Raw genomic sequence first — 20,863 nt, 5'->3', positions numbered from 1 at the left:
AAGAAACCCTCACTGAGCTCTTCTAATCCTGCTACTGTCATATGAATCATATTAAGTCAGTTCAACCTCCAATTATCCCATTTTACAGGCGAGGTAATAAGAGGCAGTTGCTAGGAAAGCCCAGAGTCATAAGATAATACTGCTGCCAATTTGAACCCATGCCCACAGTTTTCACTGTCTGTTCTACTTGCATCCTTTGACTGCCTAATTTGGGGTGACCGCCTGACTTTCAAAGAAGATCCACCCATCTTTTCATGACCCTTCCATACCACTGACTCAGGTGCCCTGGGAGGTGGGATACACAGTTTGTTTCTTTGGTGGAGTTGAACATAGCTGTGTATATAGAGGATAAGTATGAATGGACTTTAAAAAAGTGTTTCCCCAATCATTTTGAAATTTTTAGAATCATGGTAGGGAATTCTGAAAAGAAACACCCTCATATTTCCCAGTTTTCCTATCATTAAGAAAATTAGTATCAGGTGAAAACTAGAAGTGAAGATGTTTGGTATGTTTTAAGGAAGTTGGCCCTCCCTGTTGGTAAAATATTACATAGTAAAATAGAAAAGATCAGAGGCACTTGGTGTGATAAGCCAGGGTCAACACTCCATAATACACATCTTCATGCACAACTGGAAACTCATAATGGTAAATAGGGAAAACATTCTAGAGAGCAACAGACAAAGTAAAACAGAAGGCAGGAGTGCTAAGGACGATAAAGCAAGGGAGAGGGTAGGACTTGAATCAAGCAGGCAGGGAAGGACTGTGTGGAGGTGTCACTGGAGGAGAGACAGGCAGGAGCAAGCTGCCAAGTAAAACAAACTGTGCTCTTTGCAGAGGTACCACAAGTGAAAATGCCCTGAAGCTGCAAGGCAACTGATGTGCCTGAGGAACATGGGAGAGAAGGTCACTGTGGACTGTACCACAGGGAGGTAGACAGAGCACACAGTGAACCAGTGGTTCTCAAACGGTGGGTTGTGACCCCTTGGACAAACCTCTACCTCCAAAAAATACTTACATTACAATTCATAACAGTAGCAAAATTACAGTTATGAAGTAGCAATGAAAACAATTTTATGGTTGAGGGGGTCACCACAACATGAGGAACTGTATTAAAGGGTCACAGCATTAAGAGGGTTGAGAACCACTACAACATTGGTTGGTGTTTCTTCTCTCCACCCATCCCCAACAAGCTAGGGGCTCAATCCAGTTTAGCATCTCATTATTCAACCTATGAATGTACAGCAGAGCGATTCCTAAAGAGACTTCTCAATAAGGCACCACCCCAGTTAAGAAAATATTAGCAAATGATGGCTGCTGATAGGCTGCCCATGCTCTATCTATACACACACGGGCATTTAGCTAAACCCCCAACACCAAGGCTAGTCTAACATGTTAATTTATGAAAGTCAAATCATCAAGGAAGGCAAATGTAAAAAAAAACAAAAACAAAAAAAAACTCTGACAAGAAACTTCACTTGACCCAGGTGATCTTAAAAGTTTATTTCAAGCCTTCCTGGGGGTAAAGAAAATTCCAAAGGCATTATAACTGGGGTCAGGAGACAACATGTTGATTGTTTTTGACAGAGGTATTACTGGTGTCGGATAAAAGGGCCAGCCAAAGAAACACACCCTGCCCCTGAGATCAGAGCCAATTCACTGCCCCCTGAAACTAGAGTCAAAAGGTTAAAAAGGGCCAGTGAAAGAAACACACTTTGGCCCTGAAACCAGAGCCAAAGAAACACACTCTGTCCCCGAACAACTCAGCATGAAAACCAACCAATTCCTGAGCATGAAATCCAGTCCACTTCTGAGCGTGTCCAAGCTCAGGGATTGAAATCCTATCAATCCCCACCCTGAAAATCTTCGCCCTGGAAAAACTCTGCCCCTAAGAAGACATATATAAGCTCTGTGCCCATTCAGTTAGAAGCTGCCCTTTCTCACCCTGCAGAGGCAGCTTCTCTCTTGGATTCCTCCCTCCCACTAAATCTCTTGAATGAAGTTTGAGTGATGACCTTCTTTTGCTGGAGTAGACTGAGGCAGAGAAGTAACAACTTCGGTAGGAGCAAAAGCTGAACTACTACATTTCTGTGGGGAAATTTCCTTAGCAGAGTGGAGCAGAGATGTAATGGCTCTCCCAGAGAGAAGCAGAACTGCTACATTCCTGTGGGGGAACTCTCCCTCACCAGAACAGAGCTGTAAGTATAGCCTGGCTTCCCACAGCCAGGATACCTTTCCATTCCAAGCTATAGGTAATAGCCTGGCTTCTGACGGCCAGGAAATCTTTCTCTTCAGAGCTGTAACACTTGCAGGTATAGGTTGGCTTCCAATGGCCAGGATAGGTTTCTCTTCAGAGTTGTAACACAGGTATAGCCTGGCTTCTGACAGTCAGGATACCTTTCCATTCTGAGCTATAGGTATAGCCCAGCTTCTCCAGGAAACCTTTCTCTTCAGAATTGTAACACAAGTATATCCTGGCTTCCAATGGCCAAGAAACCTTTCTCTTTAGAGCTGTAACACTGACAGGTATAGCCTGGCTTCCCACAGCCAGGATACCTTTCCCTTCCCAGCTGTAGGTATAGTCTGGCTTTTGATGGCCAGGGTACCTTTCCCTCCAGAGCTGTAACACTTAGAAGTGGTCCCTTATGAAGTGTGTTACAGGTCCTGGTGTAAATGACAATGGGAGGTCCACTTACACTCTGAAGGTTGTGTCAATATATGTTTTTAGTGTGGTCTTTCTCTCTAATTTTTGAGACAGGGTCTTACCCTGTAGCTCAGACTAGCCTTGAATCGTGGTGACCCTCCTGCCTCAGTTCTTCCCAAAGGCTGGAATTATAAGAATGAAATGCCACACCCATTCCTGCAGTATATCTCTCTCAACAGAAGCACTGGATAAGCACAAATATGTTACATTCAACCAAGAATGCAAACACACCCACAGGTCTGTTAATATATGCAACAAACAACTGACAGAAAAGAAGGCTATCACTGTCATGTATACTAGACGGTTTTACTATTCAATCAGTTGGCACTAGACCAATTCCACCAACAGGATTCTCATCATCAGGAGTTACACAGTGTTCCATTGTATTTTTTCATGAGAAACTTTCTGTTGTATCAAATTGATGCAGTTTCTTCTCAGTATGTAGAAATGTCCTCCATAATCCCATTCAGCATCTTCTCTGAGGTCCTTTTCTGAGCAGTAATATGTGGCACTTCTACATGGGCATTTTTATTTACAATAATATACACTGCATTCTGTTTCATAGAGAGTGATTATAATAAGACATTTCCTCAATGAGTTTCTCCTCAAACCATTTAAGTGTGAATACTCTGATGCACACTGAGCACTGACTTCTGAACAAAGCCTTTTCCACAGACTAAACACTTGTAAGGTTTATCTCCAGTGTGTGTTGTTTGGTGCTTATTCAGATTGGACCTATCAGTGAAGGCCTTCCCACACTCAGTACACACATAAGGCTTCTCTCCTGTGTGAATTCGCTGATGCACTTGGAGCTGTGATTTCTTAGTGAAAGATTTCCCACAGTCACTACATTCATAAGGCTTCTCTCCAGTATGAATTCTATGATGTGTTACCAACTCTGACTTTTGTCTGAAGGTCTTCCCACATTCAGAACAGACGTATGGTTTCTCCCCAGTATGAGTTTTTTGGTGCTTACTGAGATTTGACCTACCACTGAAGGCTTTCCCACATTCAGCACACACATACGGTTTCTCACCTGTGTGGACTGGCTGGTGCACCAAGAGCTGAGATTTGGAGGTAAAGGATTTCCCACAGTCACTGCATTCATAAGGTTTCTCTCCAGTATGAATTCTTTGATGGGTGATGAAGTTTGACTTTCGGATGAAAGCTCTTCCACATTCAGCACATACATAGGGTTTCTCCCCCGTATGAATTTTCTGATGAACAATGAGTATTGATTTCTGATTGAAGGCTTTCCCACATTCATGGCATTCATACTGTCTCTCTCCAGTATGAATTTTCTGGTGTATATTGAGGTGTGATTTCTGGGTAAAGGCTTTCCCACAGGTACCACATCCATATGGTTTCTCTCCGGTATGAATTCTCTGGTGTGTAATCAGGTCTGACCTCTGAGTGAAGGCCTTTCCACATTTTGAACATACATAGGATTTTTCTCCTGTGTGAGTTTTCTGATGTGTGATGAGATTTGACCTGTTGGTGAATGCCTTCCCACACTTACTGCACACGTAAGGTTTTTCTCCTGTGTGAATTCGCTTGTGTACATGGAGTTGTGACTTGGAAGTAAAGAGTTTCCCACAGTGACCACATTTATAAGGCTTTTCTCCAGTATGAATTATCTGGTGTGCAATCAAGTGTGCCTTTTGGATGAAAGCAAGCCCACATTTCATGCATACATATGATTTTTCTCCTGTGTGGATTCTTTGGTGCACTGTGAGAGCTGACTTCTGGGTGAAGGCTTTTCCACAGTCACTACACTGATAAGGCTTCTCTCCAGTGTGAATTCTCTGGTGAATGATTAATTCTGACTTATAGGTAAAGGCCTTCCCACATTCAGTGCAGATGGAAGATTTCTCTCTAATTTGAATTTTTTTATGTGTAATGAGGTTGGAACTACTGCTGAAGATTTTCCCATATTCAGCAGATATACAGGGCCCCACTCTTGTGTGAATTCGTTGATGGACCTGCAGTTGTGACTTGGAAATGAAGGATTTCCCACAGATATTGCATCCATATGGCTTTTCTCCAGTGTGAATTCTTCGGTGTGCAACCAAGTGTGTCTTCTGGATAAAAGCTTGTCCACATTCAATACATATATAGGACCTCTCTCCTGTATGGATTTTCTGGTGCATCTTGAGTGTGGACTTTTGTGTGAATGCTTTGCCACAGTCAATGCATTCATGATGTCTCTCTCCTGTATGAATTTTCTGATGTATACTGAGGTCTGAGTTATATGAGAAGCCTTTCCCACACTCGCTGCATTCATAGAGCTTTTCTCCAGTGTGAATCCTCTGATGTCTGAAGAGAGAAGATACTTGGAAAAAGGATTTTCCACAGTCATTGCATTTATAGGGCTTCTCTCTAGTATGGGTTTTCTGATGTGTAATGAATTCTGGCTTCTGTGAAAATGCCTTCCCACATTCAATACATACATAGAGTTTTTCTCCTGTTTGAGATTTCATATGTATTTTGAACTGTGACTTCTGGGTGAAGATCTTTCCAAATTCAGCACATTCATATGATTTCTCTCCAATATAAAATTTTGGATATTGACAAGGTACTTGTTCATAATTGATGACTTTTCCACACTGATTATGGTCCCAAAATTTCTCTTCTGTTACAGTATGTTCAGCATTGGTATAGGATGAAATTTTACTGCATTCAGGAATCCTTTTAATTCTCTTTGGCCCATTATTTTCATTATGACTCTGTAAATATAAATTATGCTTCAGATCATTCCCAAATGAGTCGCACTGGTGGGGTCTTTTAGGGGGAAGAACAATGTATGGATTCACATGAATTATTTTTCTAATGGTCTTATATCCATAATGACTCTTTGTATCCAGTGTCTTCTTGATGAAAATAACATCACTTGCTGATTTGCTATTTGCTATTTGCTGATAGGTCTCTTTCTGGTCACCAATCTGCTGCAATTCTTCTAGAATGAAATATGAGAAAATATCATTTGTAAAACTACCTTCAATGTGCAAAGACGTTTTTTTCAGACCCCCCTGCTGTAAAGCTAACTTCCTTTCTGAAGGTGAAACGTGTTATTTTAGTTTGCAGTACAGCTAGCAGAGCCTACACAGCAGGGAACAAATGTCTTATCCAGGATGAACACAGAGAAAGGAAGGGTAGTAATTTGATGAAGAAGGTTGTGATGGACAGGAAACATCCAGGTACACAGTACATCCGTTAGAGGAAATAGCCAGGTAGCTATATTACATACAAGCAGATGTGAACAAACTAAAGCAAAGAACAAGGTACACAGAGCAAAGTGACATTTCTATAAACTGTTATATAGCTCAAATTTATTTTAGACTTCGTAACATGGATGTTTTTTTTTTGTTGTTGTTGTTTTTTTTTTTTTTGGTTTTTCGAGACAGGGTTTCTCTGTGTAGCTTTTGTGCCTTTCCTGGAACTCACTCTGTAGCCCAGGCTGGCCTCAAACTCACAGAGATCTGCCCGCCTCTGCCTCCTGAGTGCTGGGATTAAAGGTGTGTGCCACCACTGCCCGGATGATTTTTAAATGTTGCCATCATAGGGAGGGAGGAGGATGTGAGCCAAAGAGATAAAAGGGAATACCAACCCCATATCATAAGTCTACAACAGAAGATTATAATTAAATGCAGGCCCCCTCAGTAAAGTACAGTAATAAAACAGCAACAGCAACAACAGAAAAATCAACTAAGCAGAAAGGAAGACCCTCTCAAATGTGGACTCACACACACACAAAAAAGGAGGTAGATTAGCACACACTCTAGAATCTATAAAGCCAAGAAGACAGAAATAACAAAGGTCATCCAGGTAGAGGGCATTCAGTTACTTGAGAAGTCAATGTTAAGGGTCCTCAAGCAGTACAAAAAAATTTAGAACTTTCCCTAGAGGTCATCTTAAAAGCATTCCTAAGGTGCCAATCCTGCTTAAGACAGCTGAGATTTTCTCTCTTGCTTTGCTGAGGCTCCACCTAAATGGGTCTCACTCACTCACCTGCACAGTGCTGACATGGGCTCTCATTCCGCAATGACCACGTTTCCTTTCCTTGCTCCAGCATGAAAACCTCTGTCTTGGGAACTTGATATCCTGGTCACAGAAAATGATAAAGGACTGGGTCCAACTACTCATGTTTCAGAGCCCAGTCCATAGAGTCTTCTTGTTTAATGAGAATTTGTTCTTAAGTAATCACATATCTCTATGAACAGAATAATCTTTAGAGTACATAAAGGAGATAAAGTACTCTGGTTACTGGGCTAGAGAGATGCTCAGCAGTTATGAGCCCTTGTTCTTAACTTGAAGGCTTGGTTCACAGTATCAACATTAGGTGCTCACAACTGCCTATAAATCCAGTTTCAGTGAATTGGATGCCCTCTTCTGGCCTCCACAGGTACTGCACTTTCATGGTTTGTGCGCGCGCAAACACACACACACACACACACACACACACACACACACACACACACACAAAATAAATAAATCTTTAAAAAATCCTAGTTAAACACACACAAAAAACATGACATATTTAAGATACCTCATAGCAGGCATCCAACTAAGAAAAGAATATGCTCAGTGAGGCTTCCTTTCAGATAACAAGGAGACTCTGCTTACCTACTGAGCGCAGGTGACTGTAGGTCTCCTGCATCACATCCTGGTAGAGACTTCTTTGATCAGGGTCTAGGTGCTGCCATTCTTCTCTGCTGAAATCTATAGTCACATCCATGAAGGACACTGATCTCTGAAAGAGCAAATTCCTGTTCAGTGTAAACAGATCTGCAGGGTGTGGAAAAACATATTTAGAAATAAGGATTTTGTTTTTGTCTTTCATTCATTTGTAAAAGTCCCTGGAGAGTGATGCCAGCAAGATGGCCAAGTAGAAACACTAACACTCATCTCACAGCCAAAATAACAAACAAACTACTATATGTTGATGGAAATAGCTAAAGAAGATTCCTGGGGACATCAGAAGAGTCACAGATGGCCCCAGATGGCCACATGAGAGTACAAAAGGCAATGCCTTGTCACCACCCTCTTGGCCCCTAGTAGCAGTCAGCTCAGAATGAGGAGGGTAAGAGGATCCCAGCAACCATCATTACCTTGGGCACTGTAATGGTTAATTTTGTCAATGACACAGTTTAGAATCAGAGGAAGAAAGTATCAGTGAGAGACTGGATCGTGTTGGCCTATGGGAGACTGTCCTGATTATGTTAACTGATATGGAAGGCCCACTGCGGTCTGCACCATTTCCTAGGTAGGGGATCCTGAACTGCGTAAGTCCGGGGAAGGGCTGAGGGGGCCGAGCCTAAATAAGCATGCATGCATTCATTCTCTATGCTCTTGGCTGTCGTGTGACTAGCTGTTTCAAGTTTCTGCCACTGTGACATCCCCCACATAATGCCTGTAACCTGGAATTGTGAGCCAAATAAACCCTTTCTCTGTTATGTTGTTTTTGTGAGTGTTTTTTTTTTTAATCACAGAAATAGGCAATGAAACTAGAGCATCCTGATCTAGTTCAGCCATGTGATTTCTCCTGCTCTTTCTCCCACCTTAATCTCAGGGGGCTGAAGAACTCACCTGTGAGTTGCTTTGCTCAAAATAAACCTGTTCTTTTACTTTTTCAGTTCGGCTTGATCTGGCTTACTGCATCAGCGGAGAAACCTATTATTGGGGTACAGAAAGCCTATTAGGTAGGATATAACAGAAACTATCTAGGGGACAGTGGGCCACCAGACAGATGGGTCAGAGGTGATCTCTGTTCATTTTTACCTAAAGATATATTAATAAATATTGTAATTCTTTGTATATCATCCGTAAGATTCATTCATCACCATTTTAGGTGGTTTTCATCTTAAATTCCTATTACTAAATATACAGCTGTAAGCTTCTTCCTTCCTTCCTTCCTTCCTTCCTTCCTTCCTTCCTTCCTTCCTTCCTTCCTTCTTTCCTTCCTTCCTTTCTTCTTTCCTTCCTTCCTTTTCTTTCCTTCTTTCTCAAGACAGGGTTTCTCTGTGTAGCCCTGGTTGTCCTAGAACTCACTCTGTAGACCAGGCTGGCTTCAAACTCACAGAGATCCACCTGCCTCTGCCTTCTGAGTATTGGGATTAAAGGCATGCACCACCACCACCTGGCTTGTAGGTTTCTTTTGATTCTGAGTCAATACTTTCCCGCTCCTTTATTTTTAAATCAGAAAAGCAGCTGCTGACAGCTGGGCCTGGTACTATCATGTGGGCTTCAGTGTTGCTAGGAACTGGGTTGCTGGGATTACCTAGATCATAGTACTCTCCATGGTGTTACACACACACACACACACACACACACACACACACACACACACACGACCTCACAGGCAGTCAACATTAAAGAAGACTCACTATCTGGCCACTGTGGCAGAAAACAAAATCAAAACCTGTTGTGGGATATTCTGATCGCACTCTGACACTCTTGAGACTGCCAATAAAGTTTACTTTGAATCAGAGGCAGAGCTAGCTAATAGCAAGCCAAAATTAGCCACAGTGGTTTTGGAGGACTATGGACATACAGAGAGACACCGGAAGTAGTAGGAAGGGGCTGAGAGAAAGGCTCATCCCTTTTGGATAGAGGAAGGGGAGAGAGTGGAGGTCACTGACTGCTTCTCTGCCATTTCTCTGATCAATCAGGCTCTTACCCCAATACCTGACTCCTGAGTTTTTATTGATAAAGAATAATTAGAAAACGTTTCAAAGACTGCTCTGTGATCCTGTCTAAGCACAGACAGAAATCACAGCACTATTCAACTGCTAAGGCCATGAACATCCTCTTATTCCCACTAATACAAATGACTATTAGTTCTTAATCCTGGCTCCCCATCTTCTACATAAAAATGACTGAGATATCTAAAGCTAAAATTGCCCAATCGAGCAGAAATGTCATTAAGATTCAGCTGAGACTTGATATTTGTGGTCAAAGCCTGAAATGAGATCCTACTGCTTCTTAGAGATCAGAAAAAGAAGATATGTTTAAGAGAAGAATGTTGTTCACAAGATGCTCTGTATTTATCAATCATTTAAAAACAAATTTCAATGTTGTGTCCAGTATACTATTTTTGAAATCACAAGAAAAAATTGTTGTTTCCATATATATAATGAACAGAATAATCCATGGCAAATAATATAAACTGGTCATCTACACTCAGTAACTTGGGCATGTAGAGAATGAGGTGGGTTAACCACAGTTCATCTTTCCCATGAGTGTCTTTCAACATAGTATTTTTAGTGTTGTTTTTTAGTTCCCCATATATGAATTAAGTATACACATTGCCTATACAAAAAAAATTAGTCATTCCTGCCGGGCGGTGGTGGCGCACGCCTTTAATCCCAGCACTCGGGAGGCAGAGCCAGGCGGATCTCTGTGAGTTCGAGGCCAGCCTGGGCTACCAAGTGAGTTCCAGGAAAGGCGCAAAGCTACACAGAGAAACCCTGTCTCAAAAAAACCAAAAAAAAAAAAAAAAAAAAAAATTAGTCATTCCTAACAAACTATCACTATATCACCAGAAGAATAAGACATACAACACTAATGAAAAAAAAAAAAACAACAAATGCTATAAAATGAATATTTAAAAGCCAGCAGTAGTGGCACATACCTTTAATCCCAGCATTTGGGAGGCAGAGGCAGGTGGATCTCTGTGAATTCAAGGCCAGCCTGGGCTACAGAGCAAGTTCCAAGCCAGTCAGAGCTACATAGTGAGACTCTGTCTTTAAAAAAAAAAAAAAAAGACAAAAATACCTAAAAGATTAAAAAAAATTTTTTTTTGAATTCTGTATGTATGAATGTTTTTCCTACATGTATGTCTGGTGCCTATAGAAACCAGAAGAGCAACTGATCCCCTGAAACTGGAGTTATAGACAATTATGAGCTCCCATGTGGGTTCTAGGAATCAAACCTGGGTCCTCTGGAAGAGCAGCCAGTATTCTTTTTTATTTATTTGTTTTTGTTTTTGTTTTTCGAGAAATGGTTTCTCTACATAGTTTTGGTGCCTATCCTGGATCTCACTCTATAGACCGGGCTGGCCTCGAACTCACAGAGATCGGCCTGGCTCTGCCTCCTGAGTGCTGGGATTAAAGGCGTGTGCCACCACCACCTGGCACAGCCATTATTCTTAACCACCAAGTCATCTCTGCAGCCCAAGGGCTTAAAAAGAAGAAATTTACTTATTTCTATTTATGCATGTGAGTGTTTTGTTTACATGTATGTATGTGCACTACATGTGTACAGTACCCAAGTAGGCCAGAAAAGGCCCTGGACCACCTGGAACAGGAGGGCCAGAGAAGGCTGTGAGCCACCATGTGGGTGCTGGGAAGCGAACCTGAGACTTCATGAAACTGGTGAGCACCTCTCCAGCCCCAGACTGAAGGGCCTGTGTGTGCTTGTACGGGCCACGATGGGTATGAAGCACAGAAGACAACGCTGTGGAGTGTGTCCTCTCTTTCCACTTTTATGTGGGTTGCAGGAATTGAATTTGGGTTTCCAAGCTTACAGGGCAAGCAAACTTACTCAGTGAACCATCTCACCGGCCCCAAACTAGAAATCTTCTAATTAAAACTTGGAATGAAATGTCAACTGTGGTAACAGGTAGCTCAACAGAGGGTAGGAGACAAAGTTGACATCATTTCCCAGAAAGGAAAGCAGCAAAGAGGAGCGAAACAGTGGAGGAAAATAAAAACTGGAGACACTGAGAAATGGACATTTCAAAAACTGAATAGAGGGCTGGAGAGATGGCTCAGAGGTTAAGAGCACCAACTGCTCTTCCAGAGGTCCTGAGTTCAATTCCTAGCACCCACATGGTGGCTGACAACCATCTGTAATGAGATCTGGCACCCTCTTCCGTATACATAATAAATAAATAAATCTTTAAAAAAAAACTGAATAGAGAGAATATTTGTGTTCTGTGTGGCAATTTGAGAAGAAACAGAGCCATTTCTTCAAAAACCCTACACAGAAGTAATTTCTAACAGGAGTAGTATCCACAGACAAAAGACAGAGACAGTAGGGTGACAAACAACAGCCCTTCCTTCACCACTGTCCTTCTTCACCACGGCCCTTCACCATGGTCCTTCACCACGGTTCTTCACCACGGTCCTTCATGTTTTTTCCTCTGAGACTATCTGCTTTTCCTATCTGCTTTTCCTCTGAGACTGTAGTGACAAATCAGAGGCATCTATTTCCTGGAGGAAGTCCCACCCCCAGGATTCCTCATGCTGACCTCACAGGAACTTCCAGGATCCTCTAGTGTCAAGGGTAAAGTTTCCTGGATTGAAGTGCAGTTGGTTGGCAAGGTCACTCTGGATCTCCACCCTGTTCTCTCAGTAATCAGAAGCTTAATGGTTCTCTATGAATTCAGTCAGAGATGTAGGGAAGAGGTGATATGGAATCTGGTGGAAGATCTTATAAGGAGCCCCACAGAGATACCAAAAAAACTGGAAAGATAAGTCCTTAATCCTTAGACATTCACCACTGAAACACATCTTGGGCATCTAAAGGTTCCCAAGAGCACTACAGAGCAATGGTTCAAAACATATGGGTCATGACCCCTTTGTGGTTGAATAACTTTTTCACAGGAGTCACCTAAGACCACTGGGAAACACAGATATTTACATTATGATCCCTAACCATATGAAATTACAGTTATGAAGTAGCAACAAAATAATTTTTGGATGGGGGTCATCACAACATGAGGAACTGTATTAAAGGGCCACAGCATTAAGAAGGCTGAGAACCACTGCTCTAGAGGAATTGTCAAAATACAATTAAAAATTCTCAGCCTCACTCCCACAGTTTCTGCTCCTGCAGGTCTAAGTACTTAAGAATGTATGCTTCTAACTAGTACCCGGAATGATGCTGAAATGTTATACTAGGGACCACACTCAATAAACAGTGCTGGAAGAGTAGAAAGTTTAAGAAAAACTGGGTCTGAGGAGACATCTTTGAGGGTAAAAGCACCTACTACCAAATCCGACAACCTGAGTTCCATCCCCAAGACATGGCGAAAGGAGAGAATTGGACTGTGCAGACTGTCCTCTCCCCTACACACACACACACACACACACACACACACACACACACACACCATGGCATGTGCTCATGCACACTAACACACACACACACACACACACACACACACACCATGGCATGTGCTCATGCACACTAACACAATATAAACACTACATAAATCCAAAAGAAATTTTAAGTAAATATCAAAATGTAAAGACAACACAATCAAAATAAGTAAACAATATGCCCGAGTGTACCCAAGACATTCATTCTGTGACTGATGCTGCTCTAACTGGCTACCACCTGGAAAAGAGCAAACTAGATCAACCATCACATGCTGTTCAGTACACAAACTCAGGCAGGACTGGAAACGTAATGTACTTTTAGACACCCCACAATTAAAAATATTTTGGAGTCTGTATTTGTGTAACTCTGTGCAAGGGGTTATGAGTGGTGCTATTTCATTGGGGAAACAGGAGCTGCAGTCTAATCACCCCAGATTAGAGCAACAACAGACAGAAATAGAATTTCACCTAAGTCCAAATTGGTGAGGCCAATGAGTTTATGGGGCTGGCTTACAGAGTGCAGGGGAGGGGTAACCGAAGGAGCATGGGTGACCCCCAAACAGCTACATCATATCAAAAGTCTCACCCCTTCATGGACGACAACCTCATGGAGGCTGCATCATGAAGTCCTGCCTTTAGTTAATCTTCCACTTCTTAAATATTGTAGCATCTCTCAAGACCACGTGCAGCTAGAAGAGCTATTCCTAGGGAATAGCAATAGCTCCACGACACTACCACAGACCTATCACTATCAGTTCTGCTCTAGTCATCAGAATTTGGAGCAAAGTCCAAGAGGGTATCTAGTTATGCCCATCCATTGAACAGAAGAGGAAAACTAAAGCTAGAAAGATAGAGCACACATTTCTGAGCAGACCATATTATATGATAAAATATGACATGGGTGGGGGCAGGAAGTAGCAACATGACTCAGGTGATAAAGGCACTTGCCACCAAGCCTGATGACCCAACTTTGCTCTCAGGGACCCACATGGTAGAAAAGAGAGAATGAATTCCCATGGGTTATTCTCTGACTTGTACACTTGTGAAATAGCAAGTCTGTGCTGCCCCCATACACAAATAGCTTTAATACACACACACACAAAAAAAAAATGTATAATATATAAATGTATAATATATAAATGTATGTGAATATATATAATGTGTGTATGGTGTGTGTGTGTAGGTGTGTGTATGTGTATGTGTGTGTGTGTGTGTGTGTGTGTGTGTGAGAGAGAGAGAGAGAGAGAGAGAGAGAGAGAGAGAGAGAGAGAACTGCTTGGAAGCTATAGCTCAGAGGCAGAGCATTTGCCTAGCATGCTTGAGGTCCTGGGTCTAGTCCCCAGTAAAAAAAAGAAAAAGAAAAAAATGCCACAATTTGAAATAAAGATATATATTATTTCATCATGAGACCAATAAGTTCTTTCTAATTAAAAAAAAAAACTAGCAATTGCTTTTAAAAAGCCAAGGGATAAAAACTGGACAAAAGATAGAAAACATGCAAAAAGGAAAGGCATTTGGGAAAATAAGCTCTTTTACAAACTGATGATGGACACTTGAATTGCCATAATATCCCTTGAGCTACTTTGTCATACCTATTACTAAAAATAGGTATAGCCGGGTGTAGTGGTGCATGCCTTTGATCTCAGCACTCAGGAGGCAGAGACAGGCAGATGTCTGAGTTCTAGGCCAGCCTGGTCTACAGAGTGAGTTCCAGGACAGCCAGGGTTACACAGAGAAACCCTGTCTCGAAACGCTCCCCCAAATACTCGCAAGTGGAGGGAGGTAGTAAGGGTGGGTAAGATCAAAATCCATTGTATACATATAGAGAATTTTCAAAGAATAGGTAAATGTATTATGTAAAAATATGCACAAGTGTTGGTAACAATATACTTCAAATATATGAGCAATATACCTTTCCCCACAACTAAGACAAAAAAAATCTGTAAGGTCATATGATATATTAAAATATATGCTTATTATATCACAATACAACTAATTAAAGAACGAATTATTTTTATGTAATAGATGTGACATTTATGAAAAGTGATTATGGCATAGACCATAAAGCGTTTTTCAACTCGAACACTACCCAGAGACATTATTTGAAACAGGAAATGCACTTTAAAATGATCCCTGATCAAAGAAAAGAAATTAAAAAAGAAAGCCACTTATTATTGAATAATAACAAAGAAAACTACATACCAAAGAATGAAAATCTTTTACATTAATGGTGGCTAAAAATTAATGAGCTAAACTTTCAGGTTAGAAAGCAAACTGATGACAGCCGCCACCATCTCACGGCTGGCACAGACCCTCAGTCACTCATGACAGTTCTTAAGGTCACTCACACCCCGCTACCCGCCCAACCTCTAATCTCCAAAACTCAGTGTCCCGTTATTGACAGAGAAACCCTCGCCACTGACGACCATCAACACAGCACTAACTCCTAACGTCCACACACACTGCTGACTCCACAGAATTCTAGTGGAAACCAACCGGAATCATCCCCGAAGACTTCTTGTTATTAACAGAATTAATAACAGAAATACTCAATAGCAGCAGCTCGAGCAAGAAACCATCTTCCAGGACCACTGTCACTTCCGGTCTTCAAAAAAAAAAAAAAAACCAAAACCGTCCTCTTGGGCTATTAGTATTGCGCATGCCCAGCGTTACCCGTGAAGCCAGCGAAAGCCAACAGTCGGCAAGGCACGCGCACACGCACACACTCACACTCACACGCATATGCACACTCACACACCCACACACAGAAACACATAGCTTCAAGAGCATTTGCATACAATTCCTTGAGAGGCCCGGGGAACATGGCCGCTCCCACAGATGCCTATTCGTGTAGGCCGCCATCTTTGAGGCTTATCCATTCCGTACAGCAGAGGAATCAATATCCCGCCGGATTTCACAGAATGAAATACAGAGTTGTCAGGCAGATCAGAGTGCTGTGGCCCTTGTCTGTGCATCATCCGAGCGGAGGAAGGTACTCGACCTGGGGTCATGAGCTCTGTTATACTTAGAAATCTAGTGGTCACGCTGAATACAGCGCCATCTGCTGGAAGAAACCGTAGAATACAGGGGATCCAGAGAAGAGGAAAATCTTGAGCGACTCTTGGGAGGAACCACTGGGAAATGAGGGGGAAAACCAAGGTGGTACAATCCGCTTTATAGAAAAATCATTCATGGACAAGATTGACAGTTCAGAATGGAAATCTGTTCCGAGGAGAACCCCCCAGCAACTCCAGGTGGCGTCAGAATCAGTATCACAAACAACTGGAAGAGTGTTAAAATCTTTAATGGGGCAAACTGTTATGCCCAGATTGTGACCCCCCAAAGAGACCACCGAAGACCTTGGATGTCCAGAATGCAACAGCAAGGTTTATTCTGTAAATACAAGTCTAGACAGGTAACTCATTCCTACACCCAATACAGTGAGGCAGGGAGGAGTTCCTCTTTCTTTGTGAGGCTGGCTATTTAAAGGCAAAACCCACAAGCTCTTCAGGGGGGTTGGGGGGGGGGGGGGTTGCACGGGTGCAACTCGGATTGGTTTATTTTTATCTCTGTTCTCTTTTAATTGGGTGAGGGTGTGTAACCTTTGAATTTACTGGTTGGGGTTACAATTATCACTTTGGGGGCTGTCCAGGACAAGTCCCAGGCTTTGTCCTTGAGCCGCCATGGGGACTGGCTGGCCTAGCACGTACTGACTGTGGGGGCTGGCTCAGTGGTCCAGGCTCTGTCCTTGACTCATGCACATAACTCTAAGTTGGTGAGGGGTCCCAGACAGTAAACATTTGGCTGAACCTTGAGCAGTCAGAGTACGTGCAGAAAGGGAGCTACTGCAAGGACTATGTCTTTTGTTCATGGCCCTCCCAAAGACTGCTTGCTCAGTCTCAGGAAACTGAAATTGAGGCCTGATCTCTGAGAGAAGACTGAGCAGCCTGTTATGGCATCTGCTTGGTCCTTTCAAAACCACATAGGAGATGGGGTAGAAGCTGGGTTCAATCCCCTGGGGATACCACAAGGGAGGGGAGTAGTCAAGGTGTCCTTCTGAAGGATGGACTGGAGTGCAGGCATGAAGCCCATTCTTTCCCATTATTCCCCATCTAAAGTAATAGGCAGCATTAATAAAAATAATAGTTGACAGGAAAAGTATCTGCCCAGGACCCCCACGGTCAGGTTCTCAGCACAAAGGAGATTTATTTGCCCTAGAGAGCAGAGAATAAGAGACAAACACAAGATAGCGGACAAGGGAGAGGTGAAAGGGGACAATGGAGAAGGGGGAGGGGTGTTTGTCCCAGTGGGATGAAGGACGGCCTCGGGTTAGAGAGGAGACAGACGGGGCACACAGGAAAACGGCAGTATACAAAGGTAAAGGGGAAACCCCTGTGTTACTGTGAAGTGTTTTATTTTAATTGGACATGTTAATTAGGTGAGCCAAAGGGGGCTTTTGATTGATGGACTTCAAAACTTTGATAGCTGGACCTTGGTAGTCAGCCTCAGAAGAAGTGGCCAAATATGGGAAAAGACCTTGTGGCCAGCTTTAGGAATGTGATCTAACAGTTTTTAGCAAGGCAGAGGGACTGGGAGAGAAGGGCAAGGCCTGCCAGAGCCGTGTTTGCTAGGCCTGGGCTAGCTAGAGCCCTTCAATAGTTTAATGCCAGGCATGATGACTCACACTTGAAGTCTCAGAACTCTGGAGGATGAGGCACAAGGCCAGGCTGAGGTATGTGTACAAGGAGGTAGGGAGATGGGGAGGGAGGAAAGAAAGAACTTAATATGGCCAACATGTGACTAAAAGCACCTAAAATTAAAATAGAATTTGAAGATGGCAATGCCCTTTCTGCATAAATGAAGCCTTAATTGGATACCATGGCTCACTCTCTAAGAATCTAATTAAACTCAAAAGACTAACGAGAGGAGCCGAGGTGGTGGCTCAAGCGTTAAATACTTACACTGCTTCTGCAAAAGACCACAGTTCTGTTCCCCCAACAGGCAGCTCACAAAGCTTTCTGTAAATTCTAAGTGCTCCAGCACCCCCTACTGGCCTGCACAGGCACTGCACTAATATATGAATTCACACACACACACACACACACACACACACACACACACACACACAGAAAAAACAAATCTTTAAAAAAAGGACCAACAATAGTGGGACATGGAACAAACCAAAGTTTCCTACGTTGCTGGTGAAATTAAATAGTATGACCATTTTGTAAAACAGTGTGGCAGTTACTTTAATAATTAAATATTTGCTTATAAGATTCACCGAAGGTACTACCGCATATCTTCTAAAATAAATGAAAGCACATGTTTATAAAAGATAAGCAAATGCTTCTGTCAGCTTTATTCAAATCAACTAATCTAGAGATAACAGAAACATCCACAAACATGTGACTGGACATACAAACTCAGACATAGAATACATAAAAGAGAATACTATTCAGCAAAGAAAGGAAATACTTACATAGAAAAGAGTACATTTGAATCCCATAAACATCTTGCCAAAGCCAAAGTAAAAAAAAAAAAAAGTGTACCTAATATGTAATTCCATTCGTTTATTTGAGACAGGATCTCCCTATGTAGCTCTGGCTGTCCTGGAACTCCATACTTACTATGTAGACCAGGCTGTCCTGGAACTCACACAGATCTGCCTATCTCTGCCTCCCAAGTGCTAGAATCAAAGGTGTGCACCACCACTACCAGCAATTTGTGATTTCATTTATAAGGAACTCTACATGAAGAATGCCTCACTTGGTGGATGCCTGCTGCGGGATAATGCTCTTGTACACTGTAAAGATTTGTCACACAAATTGGTTTAATAAAATGCTGACGGGCCAGTAGCCAGGGAGGAAGTATAGGCAAGGTCACCAGACTAGAAGAATTATGGGAAGAGAAGGGTAGATTCAGGAATCACCAGCCAGACATAGAGGAAGCAAGAAGAGAATGTCATACTGAGAAAAGGTACTAGACACATGGCTAAACATAGATACGAATGATGGGTTAATTTAAATGTAAGAGCTAGTTAGTAATAAGCCTGAGCTACCGGCCGAACATTTATAAGTAATATTAAGCCTCCATGTCAATTATTTGGAAAGCAGCTGCTGTGTATTTGGGAACAGGCAGGCGGGAGAGAAACTTCTGCCTACAGATGCCCAAGGAACATCAGAGTGGGGCTTGATGTTTAAAAAGAGTCTAAGCAGGTGACGTAGTGCATGCACTCAGGAGGCAGAGGCAGGCAGATCTCTGTGAGTTCGAGGCCATCCTGGTCTACAGAGTGAGTTCCAGGACAGCCAGGGCAACACAGAGAAACCCTGTCTTGAAGAACAAAACTCAAAGGGAAAGGTCTAGGTCATAAATGTGACAGCAGTGATATATACAAACAGCTCATTTTAAAATCAGTGCATTCTTGGGCCGGAGAGATAGCTCAGTGATTAAGAGTACTTTCTCTTCTCACAAAGGACCTAAATCCAGTTCCAAGCACCCACATGCTTGTTCACAACCATTTGTAAGTGCAGTTGCTGAAGATCTGATGTCCTTGTCTGGCCTCCACAGGCCACTGACTGCAGGTAGTGCACATATACATACAGAAGCAAAGCACATGAAATAAGCGTTTAAAGGTGTATTTTAAAATAAACAGATGCAATTAGTGTATTTTATTGTATATAAATTGTACCTCAGTGGATTTGATTTTCTTTTAAAAATCCAACATAACTATAACTAATAAGACATAAAAAAGACTCAGACCACATGCACGAGTTCCAGGGTTCAATTCCCTGTATAAGCTCTTGCTGCATACAATTTAATTGTTTTTAGTGTATTCACAGAGTTGTGCACACTGTTAACATTCTGAACCCGCACTCCTTGGGACCCACCTAGTTTCCTGACATTATCTTTCGTGAAGGCCACTTCAAGAAAAAAAAAAAAAAACACTCTTCCTTTTTGCTCCCCCCATCCCCACCCCAGGTAGCCCGCACCTTTCTCTCTGTTTCTCCCTCCCTCTCTTTCTTTCAAGCTTTCTCTCTCCTCTTTCCTTCCCCTCCCCAGAAAATAAACTTGCCACATGGATGTTGCATTGGGTGAGTAATTTTCCACTGTCTGCCATGCCTGTAAGGCATGTCTCACCCGCTGGGGCACCTTGGTCCAAAACCCACCAAGGCCTCTAGCGCACCGTATCATTACACATACATCACCATTTCCTAATTTAAGAATATTTTCGCCAGGTAGTGCGGGCACACGCCTTTCATCTCAGCCCTAGGAAGGCAAAGGCAGGTGGATCTCTGTGAGTTTGAGGGCAGCATGGTCTATAGAGCGAGATCCAGGACAGCTAGGGCTGTTACAGAGAGAAACCCTGCCTCGAAAAACCAAAAAAAGAAAAAAAGAAAGAGAGAGAGAGAAAAAAGAAAGAAAGAAAGAAAGAAAGAAAGAAAGAAAGAAAGAAAGGAAGAAAGGAAGGAAGGAAGGAAGGAAGGAAGGAAGAAAGAACGAAAGAAAGAAAGAACGAAAGAAAGAAAGAAAGAAAGAAAGAAAGAAAGAAAGAAAGAAAGAAAGAAAGAAAGAAAGAAAGAAAGAAAGAAAGAAAAGAATATTTACACTACAGGGTGTGGTGAAGTTCACTCTTAGTCCAAGCATTTGTCAGACAGGAAAAGATGGATCTCTGTGAGTTCAATGCAAATCCGGTCTACATAGTGAGTTCCAGGTCGGCCTAGAGTGAGACCCAGACTCAAAATAAATAAATAAAAATGAAGAGTTTTCTTCCCTCCTTCCTTCCTTCCTTCCTTCCTTCCTTCCTTCCTTCCTTCCTTCCTTCCTTCCTTCCTTCCTTCCTTCCTTCCTTCCTTCCTTCCTTCCTTCCTTCCTTCCTTCCTTCCTTCTTTCAACTAAACTGTAAAAGAACGTCCTACCTATTCAGGAGCAATCAATCACTCGTTCACAGTTCTTCCTAAATCTGATAGCTTTTAATTACTAATATGGGTCATATAAACCCTACACTGTGGCTTACCAACAGAGGAAGGCAAAACGGGCGACCTAACGTTATCCTGAACAT

At 42.3% G+C, this 20,863-nt stretch overlaps 1 protein-coding gene across 10 annotated transcripts; it reads right to left on the bottom strand.

The window, feature by feature from the left end:
* Positions 1 to 1,480: 1,480 nt before the first annotated feature.
* LOC102908472 (uncharacterized) lies at positions 1,481 to 20,838 on the bottom strand. 10 transcript variants are annotated; one of them, XM_076544035.1, is made up of 5 exons: positions 20,819 to 20,838; positions 8,288 to 8,371; positions 7,325 to 7,451; positions 6,710 to 6,802; positions 1,481 to 5,657 (listed from the first exon to the last, which is right to left on the bottom strand). In XM_076544035.1, the coding sequence occupies exons 3-5, from the start codon at positions 7,434 to 7,436 to the stop codon at positions 3,316 to 3,318; spliced, it is 2,547 nt and encodes an 848-aa protein (XP_076400150.1). In that variant the 5' UTR covers positions 7,437 to 7,451; positions 8,288 to 8,371; positions 20,819 to 20,838; the 3' UTR covers positions 1,481 to 3,315. The 10 variants fall into 10 exon arrangements, with proteins under 10 accessions (XP_076400150.1, XP_076400139.1, XP_042123971.1 ...); XM_076544024.1 differs by lacking the exon at positions 20,819 to 20,838 and adding an exon at positions 15,301 to 15,583 and having other exon boundaries at positions 7,325 to 7,486; XM_042268037.2 differs by lacking the exon at positions 20,819 to 20,838 and adding an exon at positions 15,301 to 15,583.
* Between the last annotated feature and the right edge of the window lie 25 nt (positions 20,839 to 20,863).

The sequence above is a fragment of the Peromyscus maniculatus genome, chromosome 1 (assembly GCF_049852395.1).
Source record: "Peromyscus maniculatus bairdii isolate BWxNUB_F1_BW_parent chromosome 1, HU_Pman_BW_mat_3.1, whole genome shotgun sequence".
NCBI lineage: Eukaryota > Metazoa > Chordata > Mammalia > Rodentia > Cricetidae > Peromyscus > Peromyscus maniculatus.
Note: the sequence above shows the minus strand (reverse complement) of the source record. Positions and strands in the feature narration are given on the sequence as shown.